Source organism: Hermetia illucens, chromosome 3, assembly GCF_905115235.1.
Source record: "Hermetia illucens chromosome 3, iHerIll2.2.curated.20191125, whole genome shotgun sequence".
Classification (NCBI taxonomy): domain Eukaryota; kingdom Metazoa; phylum Arthropoda; class Insecta; order Diptera; family Stratiomyidae; genus Hermetia; species Hermetia illucens.
This window is the reverse complement of record NC_051851.1, coordinates 173,194,181-173,208,730: the sequence shown is the minus strand read 5'-3', so window position 1 is coordinate 173,208,730 and position 14,550 is coordinate 173,194,181. Positions and strand designations below refer to the sequence as shown.

The 14,550-nt window shown below is 45.9% G+C and overlaps 1 protein-coding gene across 1 annotated transcript; it reads left to right on the top strand.

Annotated features, from left to right (window-relative positions):
* The first annotated feature begins 84 nt into the window (after positions 1 to 84).
* LOC119652584 (piggyBac transposable element-derived protein 4-like) lies at positions 85 to 8,382 on the top strand. Its single transcript, XM_038056804.1, has 2 exons — positions 85 to 339; positions 5,998 to 8,382. Exons 1-2 carry the CDS (start codon positions 253 to 255, stop codon positions 7,558 to 7,560), a joined length of 1,650 nt encoding a protein of 549 aa, XP_037912732.1. The 5' UTR covers positions 85 to 252; the 3' UTR covers positions 7,561 to 8,382.
* Positions 8,383 to 14,550: the final 6,168 nt, after the last annotated feature.

Genomic DNA, 14,550 nt, shown 5'->3' with positions numbered 1-14,550 from the left:
GCCTATTTATTGGATTCGTCCTACATAGCTTGGTTTCGGCGAAGACTTTGAATTTTACAATTAAAAATAATTCCCTGAAGTTGAATTCGTATTAACTCGATGATACTCCTTCATACAAACAGCTTCTGAATCCACCATAGAAAGTACAGTGCATAAATTACTGCAAACTACACCGCGCACGGATGGACTGGAGTTCCTCTAAGGTCAGTGTTTGTAAACAATTGACTGCGGCCTGAAATCAATAACGAAGTAATGTCCGGAGGAACTGAGAGGAATATTTCGGAAGAAGTAGTTTTCGAGGCAGTGGTTTTTTGTGGCGGACCGACTCCAGGAGAGGAGGTAAGTGCGAGAAATGTATGTTAATGTGAAAGAGCTAAAAGTCATTAAACTCTGCGATGTGAGCGTTTTTTGCACTTGACATGGTTTTGATCTAGACTCGCGTATGTAGGTCAGTTTTCCAATTTAAAGAAATGTTTAGATGTTTGAGCACATGTTAAAATTACTGAAAGCGTTAGCAAAAGGTTACAGCCTTAAATAAGAAGCGTGACCTATTGGGATAAAAATTTTACATTCCAATAAGATAACTTCAATGGTGAGGTGAGCGACCTGTTAACGAGGTCAATGAGGACCCGTGGGGACTTCGCTATGAGCTTGTCAATCGGAAAATCCGGGCTCTGCGGAGGCCCTACATACTAAATACCGACCAGATGGGCCACATTATATCGGCATTATTTCCCAGAAATCCTGTAAAGGTTAATGTAAATAGCACGGAAACTGTCGAGGATTGCCCCCTGTTCACAATAAGAGAGCTCGAAGAAACGGTTCTCACTATGAAAAACAAGAAGGCGCCAGGCCCTGATGGCATCCCGACGGAAGTTTACAAACTGGTGTTCCGCCAACGGCCAGAATTGCTGCTTGAAGCTTTCAACGCCCGCTTGAAGGACGGCATTTTTCCTCGTCGCTGGAAAGTGGTGCTCAGAGGTGGCGGGGAGGAAGATGGGGCGGCAACCCTGTCGGCTGAAACAAAACCAAGTGGCCGAGGAGAACCTCCACGTGGTGGCACCGGGAAACGCTGTATCGCATTGGCTTGCTGGCCGTGATGCAGTAGGCGAATGCTCCAAGGCTTAATTAGGGCGATCAGATACGAGTCTGCACGGGGACTCATCTGAAGTGGCTTCGGCCACGAAACCTTACCAGGGGCATACTGATACCATGGGAACCGGAGTAGCCCCTGGACTCATATACTTCGGGAAGTTTCCTGTCGTATATGAGTACAGCTCGATTGTTTGCGGTTGGCCCCCTAATGGGAGCTTCATGAGGGTTGTGGTTGCGATGAAGCGAACAAAAACCTTCGGGTCTCAACGTGGTGCGTTTCAACACGGGTGTCATACTCCTTAGTTCGCTAGAGATTTAGGTAATTCTTGCATCCACCAGTATGAATGCTAAGCCATGCACTTGGTATAGACTGGTATCGTTTTTGCTTGTCTCAGCGGGGCTCTGATTGTGGTCACAAAATCAATCCGTGTCTGAAGAGGACCGTAGTATTAAGCCTACAAAACAGGTACTCACGTTAAACCCCCAGGATTCTCGTGCCCCTGGAAAGTGGCCAGACTCACGTTGATCAGTAAGGGTAAAAGAGACCCGGAGCTCCCGTCTGCATACCGACCGCTGTGTATGCTTGACATGGCCGGAAAAGTGCTCAAGAAGCTCATCAGGAGTAGACTCGCCGAAACCATCCGCGATGACGGCGACTTTTCCCAAATCAAGTTCGGGTTCAGAACAGGGAGATCCACAGTGGATGCTATTATGGAGGTCGTAGATGCGGTTCATCGAGCCGAGGCACACAGCCGCCGATCTCGACGGATAGTGCTAGAAAACTCATTTCACGTGCCAAGCTATCTCTTGCAGATATTAAGGGATTATCTGAAAGACCGCTCCCTGCTTTATGAGACCCTCTAGAGGGTCAAAGGAAGATCCATCCTAGGACCGGACCTCTGGAACGCTTCTTATGATAGTCTGCTGAGACTCGATATGCCCAAATAGTCGCACCTGGTCGGTTATGCAAACAACGTTGCGCTGCGTTGTTACCCAACTTCTAAATGGGCACGGAGGTTTTCAGTCTTACCTGCACAGGATTGGAAAGGCGCCATCTCCTGATTGTGTATTCTGCAATGGATTGGCGGACGACGCCGAACACACCTTTTTCTCTTGCGAGAGGTGGGGCGGCTTTCGTCAACAGCTTTATGCAGAAACAGGGGAGCTCTCTCCAGACAACATTTCAGAGAGATGTTGAAGAGCGCTGGCAGCTGGAATTATATTGCGCATTATGTTCGGGCTCTTCTTATTGCGAAAAAGATTGAACTCGACCGGCGGCGAGATCGGACGGTAAGGGGTTCCCTGAACTTAAAACTCCCTTTCTCTCCTCCTTACCCGTTGGTGAAAGGAATTCCCTGACTTGAAGGCTCCCAAAGCCGGGAGAGCGGGAAAGCTAGCCCGATGTAATGTGTCAAACGGTTCCAGGCTAGTTCTCTGATGACAGGGAGGTGTTTACTTGGTAGTCCGACAGCGCGCTGTTGCGGGAGTCCAACACTTTGTGCGTAAACGCATTCACTTATCCTACTCAAAATAAAATTATACTCCACTTCCGTCGGACTTTCAGGTTCCGAAGGTCAGTAGCGCGTGAATGACAACACGATAAAGTTCGGTAACTATGAAAAATAAATCGCGATTATTGCGTTGCACCAATGTGGGAATACGCCGAAAAAGATTCATAGTTTGTTAAAAAAAGCTGCCGGTAAACGAAGGATTCGGCTTTAGAACCTTAGCTCGATACCGCGAAACAGCGGATGTGGTTGACAGGCCGCGGGAAGGGCGCCCGCACTCCGTACGTCGCCCGAAGGTCGTGCATGCTGTGCGTAAGCGTGTTCGTCGCAATCCTCTCCGCAAGCAGAAACGAATGTCGGCAGAAATGGGAGTTTCAACTTGAAGTATGAGTCGTATTTTACGAGAAGATCTCGCTCTCGGTGCGTACCGGTGGTGCGTTAGCCATATCTTAACGCCAAAACTAAAGTAAATACCGCGAACTCGGTATGCTGCTCTTCTATTGACCGGGGAGCCGTTTTCTGACAGACTTCTAACTGCAAGATTCCGGCCCAGGTTACGGAGCATCACAATTGTACAATGCTATGCACAAACGGAGACTTCCGATGTAATAGAGGGAATACTTTCTACAAGCAATTACACGCAGTTCAGGGAAAACTTCATAAAGGTGACATTGTGATCGTGAGGGGTGATCTGAAAGCCAAAGTGAGCTCTGACAACACCTTGTTCGGAAATGTGGTGGGGAAACACGGTCTTGGCGACTGTAACGATAATGGCGGGAGAAGTTCGTTGACTTTTGCAACTTCCACCGCATCGTCATTGGTAGCACATTGTTCGAGCATAGATCCTACCATAAGGTCAGTTCGCGATCGGCAGTGGATTTAGGAGTTGTCTGCTGCATGTGCGTAACAAGAGAGGCGGTGACGTCGGCATCGAAAGGGACCACCACCTAATTATCGCTTAAGTTCGCTTGTGTGTTGCGTCCGCTACTTCTCTAAGGGTCAGAGAGCTGCGATCCCCCAAGTTCAACATTGACCGCTTGCATGATCCAGCTATTGCTCGACAATGGGAGAGCTACCTTGCTGAGCAACACGCGTGAGAAAATCGACGAGCATTGAGTTGCGTTCGGATACCATTCCAAAATGCGGTGCTCGTTATAGTGCCCAGCAAAGGAGTTTTCAATGGCTGAAAGGCTCCACGCGACTAAATTCAGAGGAATTCTCGCGAAGTGATGCGGCTGCCAGTGCGAGAACGGAAACTTCAGTACTCTGTGTACTAATGCCGCTGCTCCAGAATGGGGCCCAGAGGCGATCATTAAAACTGGAGAGAATCCTTTGGGCGTAGGTCGGGTGAAAACCAGCCAGAGCCAAAGCGGAAAGGTTTATCAGGAAATGCACACGAAAGTTATGAAATGCTCCAGAAAAATGTGTTCAAAAAATAGGAAGTGACCCTGGGCCGCATTTCCTTCTACAGTCTTAAATGGACAGCAACAACAGACGCGCGAAAGCCAGAAGCAACTGTATTTCCCGCTGAGAACATCGTAGGCACCAAGCGGACCGCAAATAATTCGTTGTACACGGGGAAAAGCTAGAAAAAGGAGGTCCATCCAGGTAAACTGCAGGGCACAAAAAAAGAAGTCGAAGAAAGACAAGCGAAGTGACCACCGAGCCAATGGGAAATTGTCTGCCTAAATTAAAGGCGAATACGAATCGTGGAGCTCATTAAACCGACGGAAGACGAGACCTTTGTGGAAGTATTTAACGAGATCTGAAATAAGATCAACGCAAGTGGAGCAGGAATGCCATGGAGAAAACCGAAGGGGATTGAGTCCTCGTTTAATTAGATCCAAGGACAACCGGCTAAAGTGCCTTATATGAGGCGGTCAAGTGGAAGGGGCCATCAAGCATGAATGCCTAGAGGTAACCGATGCTCAGATAGGCATAACCTCTGCGAGTACTCGAGGCTAAAAACTCGGGATCTTCGTACATCTGGTGAGAGCATCGCATATCATATAAGCTTGTCACGGTGTCTGGTTTTAAGGGTAACATGCTCCGCATATTACAAATCAATCTGCACCGGAGTGCAACGGCTTGGAGTTGTTGGTTAATCAGCTAAGAATATCGGAACCAGAACCCAACCTTATGGCATTTCGACTTATCAAGTGCTGCTACGATCTGGGTTTGCGACTGAGTTCGACTTCGTGTACGAACCCAAGGCGTGGCGATGACTTTGTCTAGAATATGTGCTTAGAGGTAGGTAACGTTTTTCGGTCTCTATTTGATACTGAAAGAGACGGAACTGGAACTTCGGAGCAAGCCTGATGCTTTAAAGGATACTTTCTTGGCACAAAGGGGCGGATTCTGATTTAGAGAGACTTGCAACTTGAATAGGGTATGTTTCATACAGACTCCAGAGGTAAACGGATCCTAGAAATGGTGGAGAGAATGAAGATCATAGTTTTAAACATCGGATCCCCCCTCCCCCCTCTACAAGCGCAAGGAAGCTGGTTGTTCATGAAAAACGACAAAATATACCCTGAATGAGTGGCAACTCTCCTGGGAAAACAAGTCAAGAGCGTAGTTGAACCGAAAACAGTAAGATTGAATATTTCCTTGCCCAGCTTCTATGTTGAAGATTTTCATTCTTCCTTCCACTACGCAGAGCAATGTTGGAAAGCTTTCGTTCCGGTTCTCCGCACCGAATTGATTCCAGCCAAGGCGTTAAGGAGCGCCACATATTCAAGATGGGCGATCACACCCGAGTTTGCAAGAGACTCATCTGAAGTGACCTTTGACACGAAGCTTCACCGGGGGTTATTTGATACCATGAAAAGCGGGATGCCCCTCTGAACGCATATGCCCCAAGCGAATTCCTAGAAGATTGGCTCTCGCTCCAGTTATTTACGGTGGTACCCCTCGTTGGAGTTTCATGGTGGTTTTAGATAGATATCGCATCTCCTGGTACGAATGCTAAGATTGCACTCAGTCTCAGCAGGGCTCTGATTGTATTAATTCACGTCCGTGCCGTGCCTACATGGTCGGTATTCCCATTAAACCCCCGGCACTTTCAGTTTTACCTCACAGGATTAGGAAGACACACGACCTAACTGTGTGTTTTGCGATAGGATAGTGACACAAGGGAGTTAAAAATTACATCCGGGTTCTTCCGTGTGCAAAGAAGATTGACCTCAATCGGTGAAGGGACGGGAATGCAGAGGGTCCTTTTAACCAGCAAATACCCTTGTTGCTCGCTCTATAGTTTCGCAAGGCTGATCAGTACTTGACACAAATAAATGCGTCATTCGATTCATTTTTGTTCCATTCTAACCCTTTTTAAGCCACCAGTAGGTCAAAATATATACATCTATCAGTCAAGCATTTTTCTTCCCACCAACAGGTTCCCAACATAACTAACGGCTTCGTCGAAGAGCTAGACCTCTATCATCCGCCTACGCCTGAGCATGATGTCGAATCAATGGACTTTGATAACGACGAAGATCAAGATCCTGACTACACACCACCGCAAAATACGCATGAAAGTGACGAGGAGTTCGATGAATTCAAAGCTACCAAATCCAGACAATGGCAAAGGCGACGTTTCACCTTCAACAAAAAGAAAAGTGGCGTCAATTCCACGCTTGCCAGTAAGTTGACCTCGAACAAACCTTACGATTTCTTCCAATCACTACTCGATGATAAATTCATTCAGAGAATGGTAGATGCCACCAATGAATATGCTTGCATGTGCAAAGAGAATAATCAGGTAGTGAACAGCTGGATTCAACCCTGGCGAGATACGTCTGTTGATGAAATGAAAAAGTTCATTGGAATCATTATTTGGATGGGTCTGGTGAGGTATCCGACATTGAATTCATATTGGTGTCGCAGTCACTTGTATACGAACTCGATAATAAATGCGATCTCCAGGAGCCAGTTCCAGCTGTTGTCGCACATGTGGAGGCTCGGTCCGGACGATGATCGATCTGCGGATATGGTTCCTTCGCTTCTTAGTGATCTAAGGAAAAAATTCAAGCAAATGCTCAACGCGCCGGAAGTATTTGCAATTGAAAAAGTATTCATCCCGTCCGAGTCGGAGTCAGAAGGCATGAACATCCTTTTCTCCATCGTAAAGGGTGGGTACATTCACAATTTCGAAGTGTATAATGGTAAACGATTGAGGAATATAAATGTCGATGATGCAATGAATCTTATCGATGGTTTGCTGGACAAAGGGCGAACGTTGTGCACCAATGAAGACATCACTTCTATGAAGTTAGCCAAGGCTGTGCTGGGACGAAAAACGAACCTAGTTGGACTTTTGAATCCAAATAGTAAACACATCCCACCTGAACTGAGGCAGAAGAGAATTTTCGGTGAACAGACGGAAACTTTCAAAACAGATTCAGGCATCCTGATACGTAAATATAACCCTTTCACCGAACAATATCTGTTGACCACACGCACATGCGGTTCCCTCGCTGAATACTACAAACAACGAACAGGAACGACAATTCCTCACGAGCTCAAAATCAACAACTTGGTCCTGATGAATAGCATGAACTGGTACCAAAAATTCGCTGTTGAAATGGTCATCAACACCTGTCTAGTCAACGCCTGCTACCTGTATCGAAAAATCTGTACCAAGAAGATCTCATCAATTCGCTTCATGGAGGATGTGATCATCGGTTTATTGGACTTGCCGGTAAACATGAAGCCAAGCTCACTGACACTTGGCAAGCTTGGAATCGATGAAGGACTCTTCGCGGCTGAGCACGTACTCACCAGGTTGGAGAAGCCAAGACGATGCGCTGCATGTTATGAACGTAATTGTCGCGAGGCAGGACGAAAAATAGCAATGAATCGATCGCCGAAAGCACCGCATGAATGTTGCGTATGTAAGAAGCCATTCTGCCTGGAATGTTTCTTTAAGTTTCACACCGGCAGATTGAGGAAGGATTAGGGCTGTTTTGGGTGCAATGCAACCTTATTATATTAATTTATTTAAATGATTTTTTATACGAAAATCCCTTGAATTTCTGTGTTAGTCATTTGATCGGAAGGGCATATTTTGAAGCTGAGCTGAAATGAAATCTTCGTGCTAATCAGGATTTTTGTTTTGCCAAAAATAGTTTCAAGGTTTTACCTTTGATCCAACTTTACTTTACAACCAAATATTTTGAAATTTTCCCTTTTTTTCGCTTTTTTTCCTTTTATTCAACCACAAAAGAAGGAATGATTTCTTGATTGATTTTCCTTGCCAATACCAAGGATGTTGAATGGGTCGAATGCTCTTTAGTTTAGTTAGACTCGTATTTAATTTAACCATATTTAAACCAGTTTATAATTATTTTCTGAGTGACGCGTGAATTAGACGAGGTTTAAGGACAGAAATTGAATCTGATTTGATTGGAATATTTCAAGGTTCTGTTTGTATTGACCTGGGTTTCTGTTGACGTGAATTGCTGGATTCAAAAGGACTTTTTCCATGTCAAACAGAAAACCTTTTAGGAGTGATTTGAAGTGAAGTGTGTGAATATCTTAGTTTAGATATCATATTTATTTATTGCATGATTCTTTCCCCAGTGAATTTGTTTTAGAATCGACTGAACTCCATTGTATAAGAGTTAGGCAGTATTTGGGGGCTCTCTATTGAAACGGCCTCTAAAGTGTGACTGAATAATGGAATAATGTACGCCTTACATTTATATATTTGCCAATGTGAACTGAATTGTTAAAAATGTAATCAAAGATAGAATTGAGTATTTGATTTAATATATTTTCAGAATTTATTTTTCGATAAATTTGATTTTTCATTTAAGTTTCGATGGGATCAAAATTGTATTCTTAATCGGGTCATATATCCATTGAAATTTTTTCTATGGATTCTATGTAGACGACATAGGGTGGAGCGCTAAAGACAGATTGATTTGAAGGGGGGGGGGGGGGGGGCATTCCTCTTCTAGCAGATGTGAGTGGTGGGGAGTGATATCATTCGAGAGGGGAGGAGAGAAGGATTGTTATGACCCCAACAGCGCACGTTCGATCATCCACGTACAGCATGCCTTTCGTTTCAAGTTCACAATTGCCACCCGCGGTCGTGTTCCCAATCGAAATCGAATTGCTTCGTGGGTGAATACATCCGAGATTATTGGAAAGGTGCCATCAATCCCTTCACTGTCACTACCCCAGAAAACTTTGAGAGGATTCGGACCGCCATTGAACACTCTCCCCGGCGTTCAAAACGGAGACAGTCAAACATTGTTAGCATTTCGAGGCGTTCCATTCATCGAAAAGTTAAAGAACATCCTCATAGGCATCCTTACGAAATGGTAGTTGTCCATGAATTGCTGCCAACTTGCTTGTGAAAACATGCCCAGGACACCGTCATTTTCTTTTCGTACGAGGTACATTTCGGCCTCAGTACATGCGCTATTGGAGTGTAACAAATCCTAGGGAGCTTCATCACAGACCTCTGCACTCCGACAGGGTTACAATATGGTGTGTCCTTTCAAGATATCATCGGCCCTCATTTTTCTAAAGAAGACAACCGAGCCATTCCGGTCAATTCAGATCGTTACATGATTATGATCTAGAATTTTTCTTGTCTGAGTTGCATAAGTTCCAACTGGAAGACGTCTGGTTTTAGCAGAATGGGGCCACATACCACGTAGCAAAAATTGTCGTGGGCTTTTTGACAACAGAGTTCCCGAACACCGTATCTCTTTAACAGGAGATTTGACCTGGCTAGCGCGCGTTCGTGATTTGGCCTCTTGTAATTTTTTTTCTGTGGGGACACCTCAAATCCAAAGTTTACAATGACCGCCCTAGGACACTGGAATTCCTCAAGAACAATATCGCAGAAATTCCTGTTAGCATGTTTCAAAGAGTGCACAAAAACTTAAAAAAGGCTGCTGCAGTATATACGGGGGGACAGAGCATATTTAAGTGATACATTGGTCAAAGGGTAGTATATGTCCCAGGGCGAAATGTGGATTGGTACCCACGAAGGTGCATAAAACCTGAGAAATGCCTGCTCAACCAAACACCTTTACCACGTGATGACCGCTAGGAGCTCTTTCTCAACGAAAAGCTGCAGACGGAGAAGGATGAAAACGAGGCTCCCACGGCTTAAAAGGGGACAAAATTGAACCAAGACTGGTCCTCCAGGTTGGGGGTTGGGTAGGGCTGACAACCTTCACTTCTTTTTAAGAGCGTACACTCTAGGAGGCAATGTGGTCAGCATTGTGCTCCCCCGAGATTATTACCCTGATTGGATTCAGGTAATCATTCACAGCTACGTTGACTGGTATCCGACGTCAAAACACGGTACAAATCCCAGTGAATACACTTAGAGCCCTTCCCTGCTTGTCGGAAGAGGTGACTTAAAGGGATAGACATTTGTGGGCTGACACTCTACTGCTACCAAAACGTCAACAACGCCTCGGATAGGGACAGACCTCAGGGCAATGACCTCTGGCTATCGAAAACCAACTATGATAAGTCTCTGGAATGTGCGCACGCTCCTCGACGAAGGTAGCAAGAGTCCTCAGAATGCTCGCTTTTTCCAAATTCAGCGGAAATTCCAGCGATATAAACTGAACATTTTGGGCCCACGACTTTGGAGAGTACTCCTTTCCCTCTTGCGGTAATGTGCTTTTGTACTCTGGCAATCCAAGTGGTGCTGCTTTTGACGGCTACAGTAAGACGCGTTCTCTTGACCTAGAAGCCGATTTCTGGCAGACTTCTAACTGTTAGATTTCGGTCCAGATTAAGGAGCATCACAATTGTACAATGCTACGCACCAACGGAGGCTTCCGATGTAATGCAGAAGGATGCTTTCTATGAGCAATTAAACGGGGTTGAGTGGAAGCTTCCTAAAGGTGATATTGTGATCATGATGAGTGATCTGAATGCCAAAGTGGGATCTGATAACACCTTGCTCGGACATGCGATGGGGAAGCACGGTCTTGGCGACCTTAACGATAAAGGTGGTAGTTTCGTGGATTCCTGCAACTTCCACCACCTCGTCATTGGTGGCTCACTGGTTGACCACATAGCCTGCCATAAGATAGCGAGTAAAATCCCGAGATGTTCAGCGTAGTATATGCCGTGACAAAAGAGAATTTGCTATTGCACTGGATGCCGCAGAATTGCAATGATTTCAAAACTATACACCGCGTCACGAAAGAGCTTGCATGTAATCGCAAATCTTTCGGTGGTCCTGTGAATGATGGTAACAGTCGACTTCTCATCCACGATAAACAACTGAAGGGGTGAAAAGAACACTTCACCACGGTCCTTAACTGTATTATATCTTGTGGATGAAATGACTAGTCATCGTAACATGCGGATACGGACTGTTTCTCCAACAGAAGAGAAATCATTTCGACTAGGGCTCAAGCGAAATAAAGCCACTGGGCTTGGCTCCTCTTCAAACGGGAAGCGTTTCGCCGATATCGATGACGTAAAACATAATATTGTGATCAGATTTCAGATTTATGTGTTCTTCTTTTTCTTCAGCCTTTGTCCCGTTCAAAAGCGGGATCGGCTCGTCGTGATCGGTTTCGCCATTTGGCTCTATCAAATGCCTGATCTGGATGCTATCTCGAGGCTGTTAAATCCCCATCCAGCGTATCAAGCCACCGTTGTTTCGACCTGCCTTTTTGTCGTTTACCATCGACATCGATGTTCACACCAATCTTGGCAATCAGCGAATTCCCGTAAGCGAGGTTTTCGAAGCCGAATTGATAAGGTGGAAGGATCAAAGGTAAGACCCTTCCAAGTTCAACGTTTTATCGTTGACAGTAGTGGCGACCACCGAGCTCCAGATGGAGTCCGCTAGCGATTTGGCTCTGAATAAGTCACTGAAGTAGTCTAGGCAGGCGGATATTTTTTCCTCAGGGGAGTGGAACTGGAGGTTACCAATTTTTATTGGGGAGTAGTTGACGTTGAAAGAAGATTTTTTCCTTCTAGCCAATCGATTAATTATTGAAAAGCTTGTGGGCCAATTTTGAGCGATTTGAGAAGTTTCTTGTAGGAAGCATTCAGTTCGGATCTAATAGTTCCATTGAATTTGCTAGAGAGGCTTTTAATGATCTAGGAGAGTTGATGGTAGTCAGCGTTGCATCTATTCCGTAGTCGGTGAAATAATCGTTTCCTGCGCTGCAGTAGTCTGTTTTTGTCGCGGACTAAGAGGAGGGTTGAGGGAGATGCCTTTCCCCCTTATTTGTAATAACCAGGCTCTTTGACGGGAGTATTTTTATCAATTGTAGTTTCGAAGGCAAACTTGAATTTTCAGATGTGGGGTAGGTAGATAGGTATCCGTGGCCGCTCCGAGGAGCCCAATTAGCGCTGTGGTGCGCCGTTTTGATGCCACAAACTCCTAAGACCGTGACTGCTGTTATGGGGGCAGAGAAGCAGAGTCTAGCCGGCTCGGATCTTCAGAGCCAACCCGGAGCATTCACGAAGGAAAGCAGCTCTCCGACCCCGCAGCTAGAAATCTCTCTCTGAGGACCCCAAAGAATGGTTTACCCAGTGTCCGTAGCCTGACTCTAGCTAGAGCTGGGCAATCGCAGAGAAAGTGCATGAGGGTTTCCCTTCCTTCTCCGTAGCTTGGGCAATGCAAATTGTAAGGTATGCCGAGCCTGGCGGCATATGGGCCAGTGCCGCGTGCAGACCGCCGTAATCTTGATTCCAGATGTAGTGTCTAGCTCTTCATTAGAATGAATGCGCGATTTGTCCAGAAGAGGACCAGCGCACTGGATAAGTCACGTTGAAAATCGTCCTAGTTTGTCAGATTGAACGATCTGAATTTACGCGGATGATGGAGGGAGGGGAAAATTTGCTGTAGATGCATATAGAAGCTGAGGGCATGGTGCTCGGAGTGAGCTGCCAAAGAGGAGCAGCTAGTGATACATGCTGAGAGATTGGAAGATATTATAAACCCAGTTAGGAAGGAAAACTCTCCAGGAAAAGATGGTATTCCAGCGTTAATCCGGGCTAAGGAATGGGCCTGACTGGAACTAACCGAAGAGCACTTTGCCATTTTCGTTGTTAATTGAATCGCCCCAATGAGTCGCCGAGGAAGAAAGCGTCGAAACTGGCCGCAATTTCCCAAAATTCGGACAGAATGAGGGTGAGGCGGCGACCTGTGCCGCCCGGGAAGTAGAGAAAGCCGATTAGGACTCGGAGATCGCCTCCGCCTCTAACAGGTAGTCTAACCTCCCGATCTGACTTGGATGGCTGTTCCTCTGCTCGCGTCATTGTCTCTAGCTTTACGTTGGGGAGCAAGATTGGGATCGATTTCCTCGAGGAGCTTGTGGAAAGTGAAACGTTCGTCGTTTGATATGCGCGAAATAGTGTTGAGTGTAAGCATCTTCATTTTGGTTGTTTCGCAATTTGAAGAGGAATTGTAAGTACGCTTCGGTTTTGTGTTCAGGGGGGAGACGGAGATGGTTGTAGTAGAAGTCAGAAATTGTGTTCCAAAGGGAGGAGAATAACATGCTGAAAAGGAACCTGATTTCCACGAAGAAGCCCCTAGAAATGCAGCGAAAGAAGGGGTCAGTGAGTAAGGAGTGGTCGAGTTCGAATGAGACAGAGGACCAAGCTGAGGGTCACGAACAGCGCAATCTGTTTCGGATGGGAGGGGGGCGGAGCAGAACGGGAGTGCGAGAGTTTTTGACTTTCTCTTTATGTTGGATTGATTCCAGCGTACGTGCCATTTGGGGAAATTAGTTAGGTGACCCAGTTGGGCATAGTCTGCCCATTTGAGGGACACCGCGTGTGGCCCCGCGCACTTGACACATCTGAGGTCGTATTCGCAGTTTGAGGAAACTTGGCCAAATTGCTGGCAGTTAAAACATTGAGTGACATCCCCTTTTTTCGGTTTCTCCCAGTTGAGCCGTTGATGAAATAGGGTATTTTGTTCAGTGACTGTGGAGGCGTCTATCTCCGAATTGAGGGTCACGCGAAAGAGGCTTAAGTTGGTGTCGTTTGCCCGTGACCACGTGGCCTTGATACGCGGATCGGCGTAACCTGTGTTAATAACTTGATTTCCGATGTTGAGGTCGTCGGGAAGGAATTCGTGAGGGGAGATTCCTCTGAGAATGAGAGTTGGCTTCCTCTCCTCCTTCAGGGTGAAGGAGATTCATGATTTCGATTAGGTAGAAGAGGGCAATTGAACCGGACTTTGAGCCCATCGGCCAATAGATTGATAATCTCAAATTTAACTGTTTTGTCGATATTGTTAATAACAATGTTTAGTCCCTTGGCAGTCAAATCATACACAAGAATCGGAGGGAAAAAGTTAATTCAATTCTTATCTTTCAATACCGGCGCTGGGACCCCGGTGTCTGAGATGTCCAGATCCGAGAGAAGAATTTACTTTACCGTTCCGAGCACCAGGCTTGTCCCCAGGAAGGAACCTCTGGACGTCGTCGATGATTATGGGAAGCCAATCGTCATTAATCATTTCTTCGGCTGTAACGATCTTGACGGCCGAATGCAGGACTTGTGTGGTAATGTTAGAATTGCCCAGCCCATAGGTGGTGCTGTTATAAGCTGGTTCCGCGTCCTTTACACGCCGTGGTGGAGTGTTCCTCGAGTGAGGGTGGGTTCTGCACTCGCGGCGCGAAGCTTGTTCCGGTTTCACTTTGTAATCGAGAAGGGTTTAAATCATTAGCTGACAATGGTTTATCATTAAACCGGCTAAGCAACTGAATAACGATGCTCGTAAACTTGGCAACAGCACAAAAGCCCGATCCAAACCCAGGCGCGACAGAACGAACCATTCGTTTAGGCGGACACCAGCGAACTCCATAATATTGCGATGATCCTGACAAATATCAAGGAGGATTTATTTGAAGATTGTAAAAACAGAAACAATTTCTGTAAGTTTTATCCAAACATTTTATTCACAGTTAACATTTAATTATATTCGACGCGTATTTAT

Excerpts from the sequence above, each read along its gene's own strand:
- LOC119652584 (XM_038056804.1), top strand. The coding sequence starts at position 253 with ATGTCCGGAGGAACTGAGAGGAATATTTCGGAAGAAGTAGTTTTCGAG. Across the intron at positions 340-5,997 it reads GACCGACTCCAGGAGAGGAG|GTTCCCAACATAACTAACGG; the intron begins GTAAGTGCGAGA and ends TCCCACCAACAG.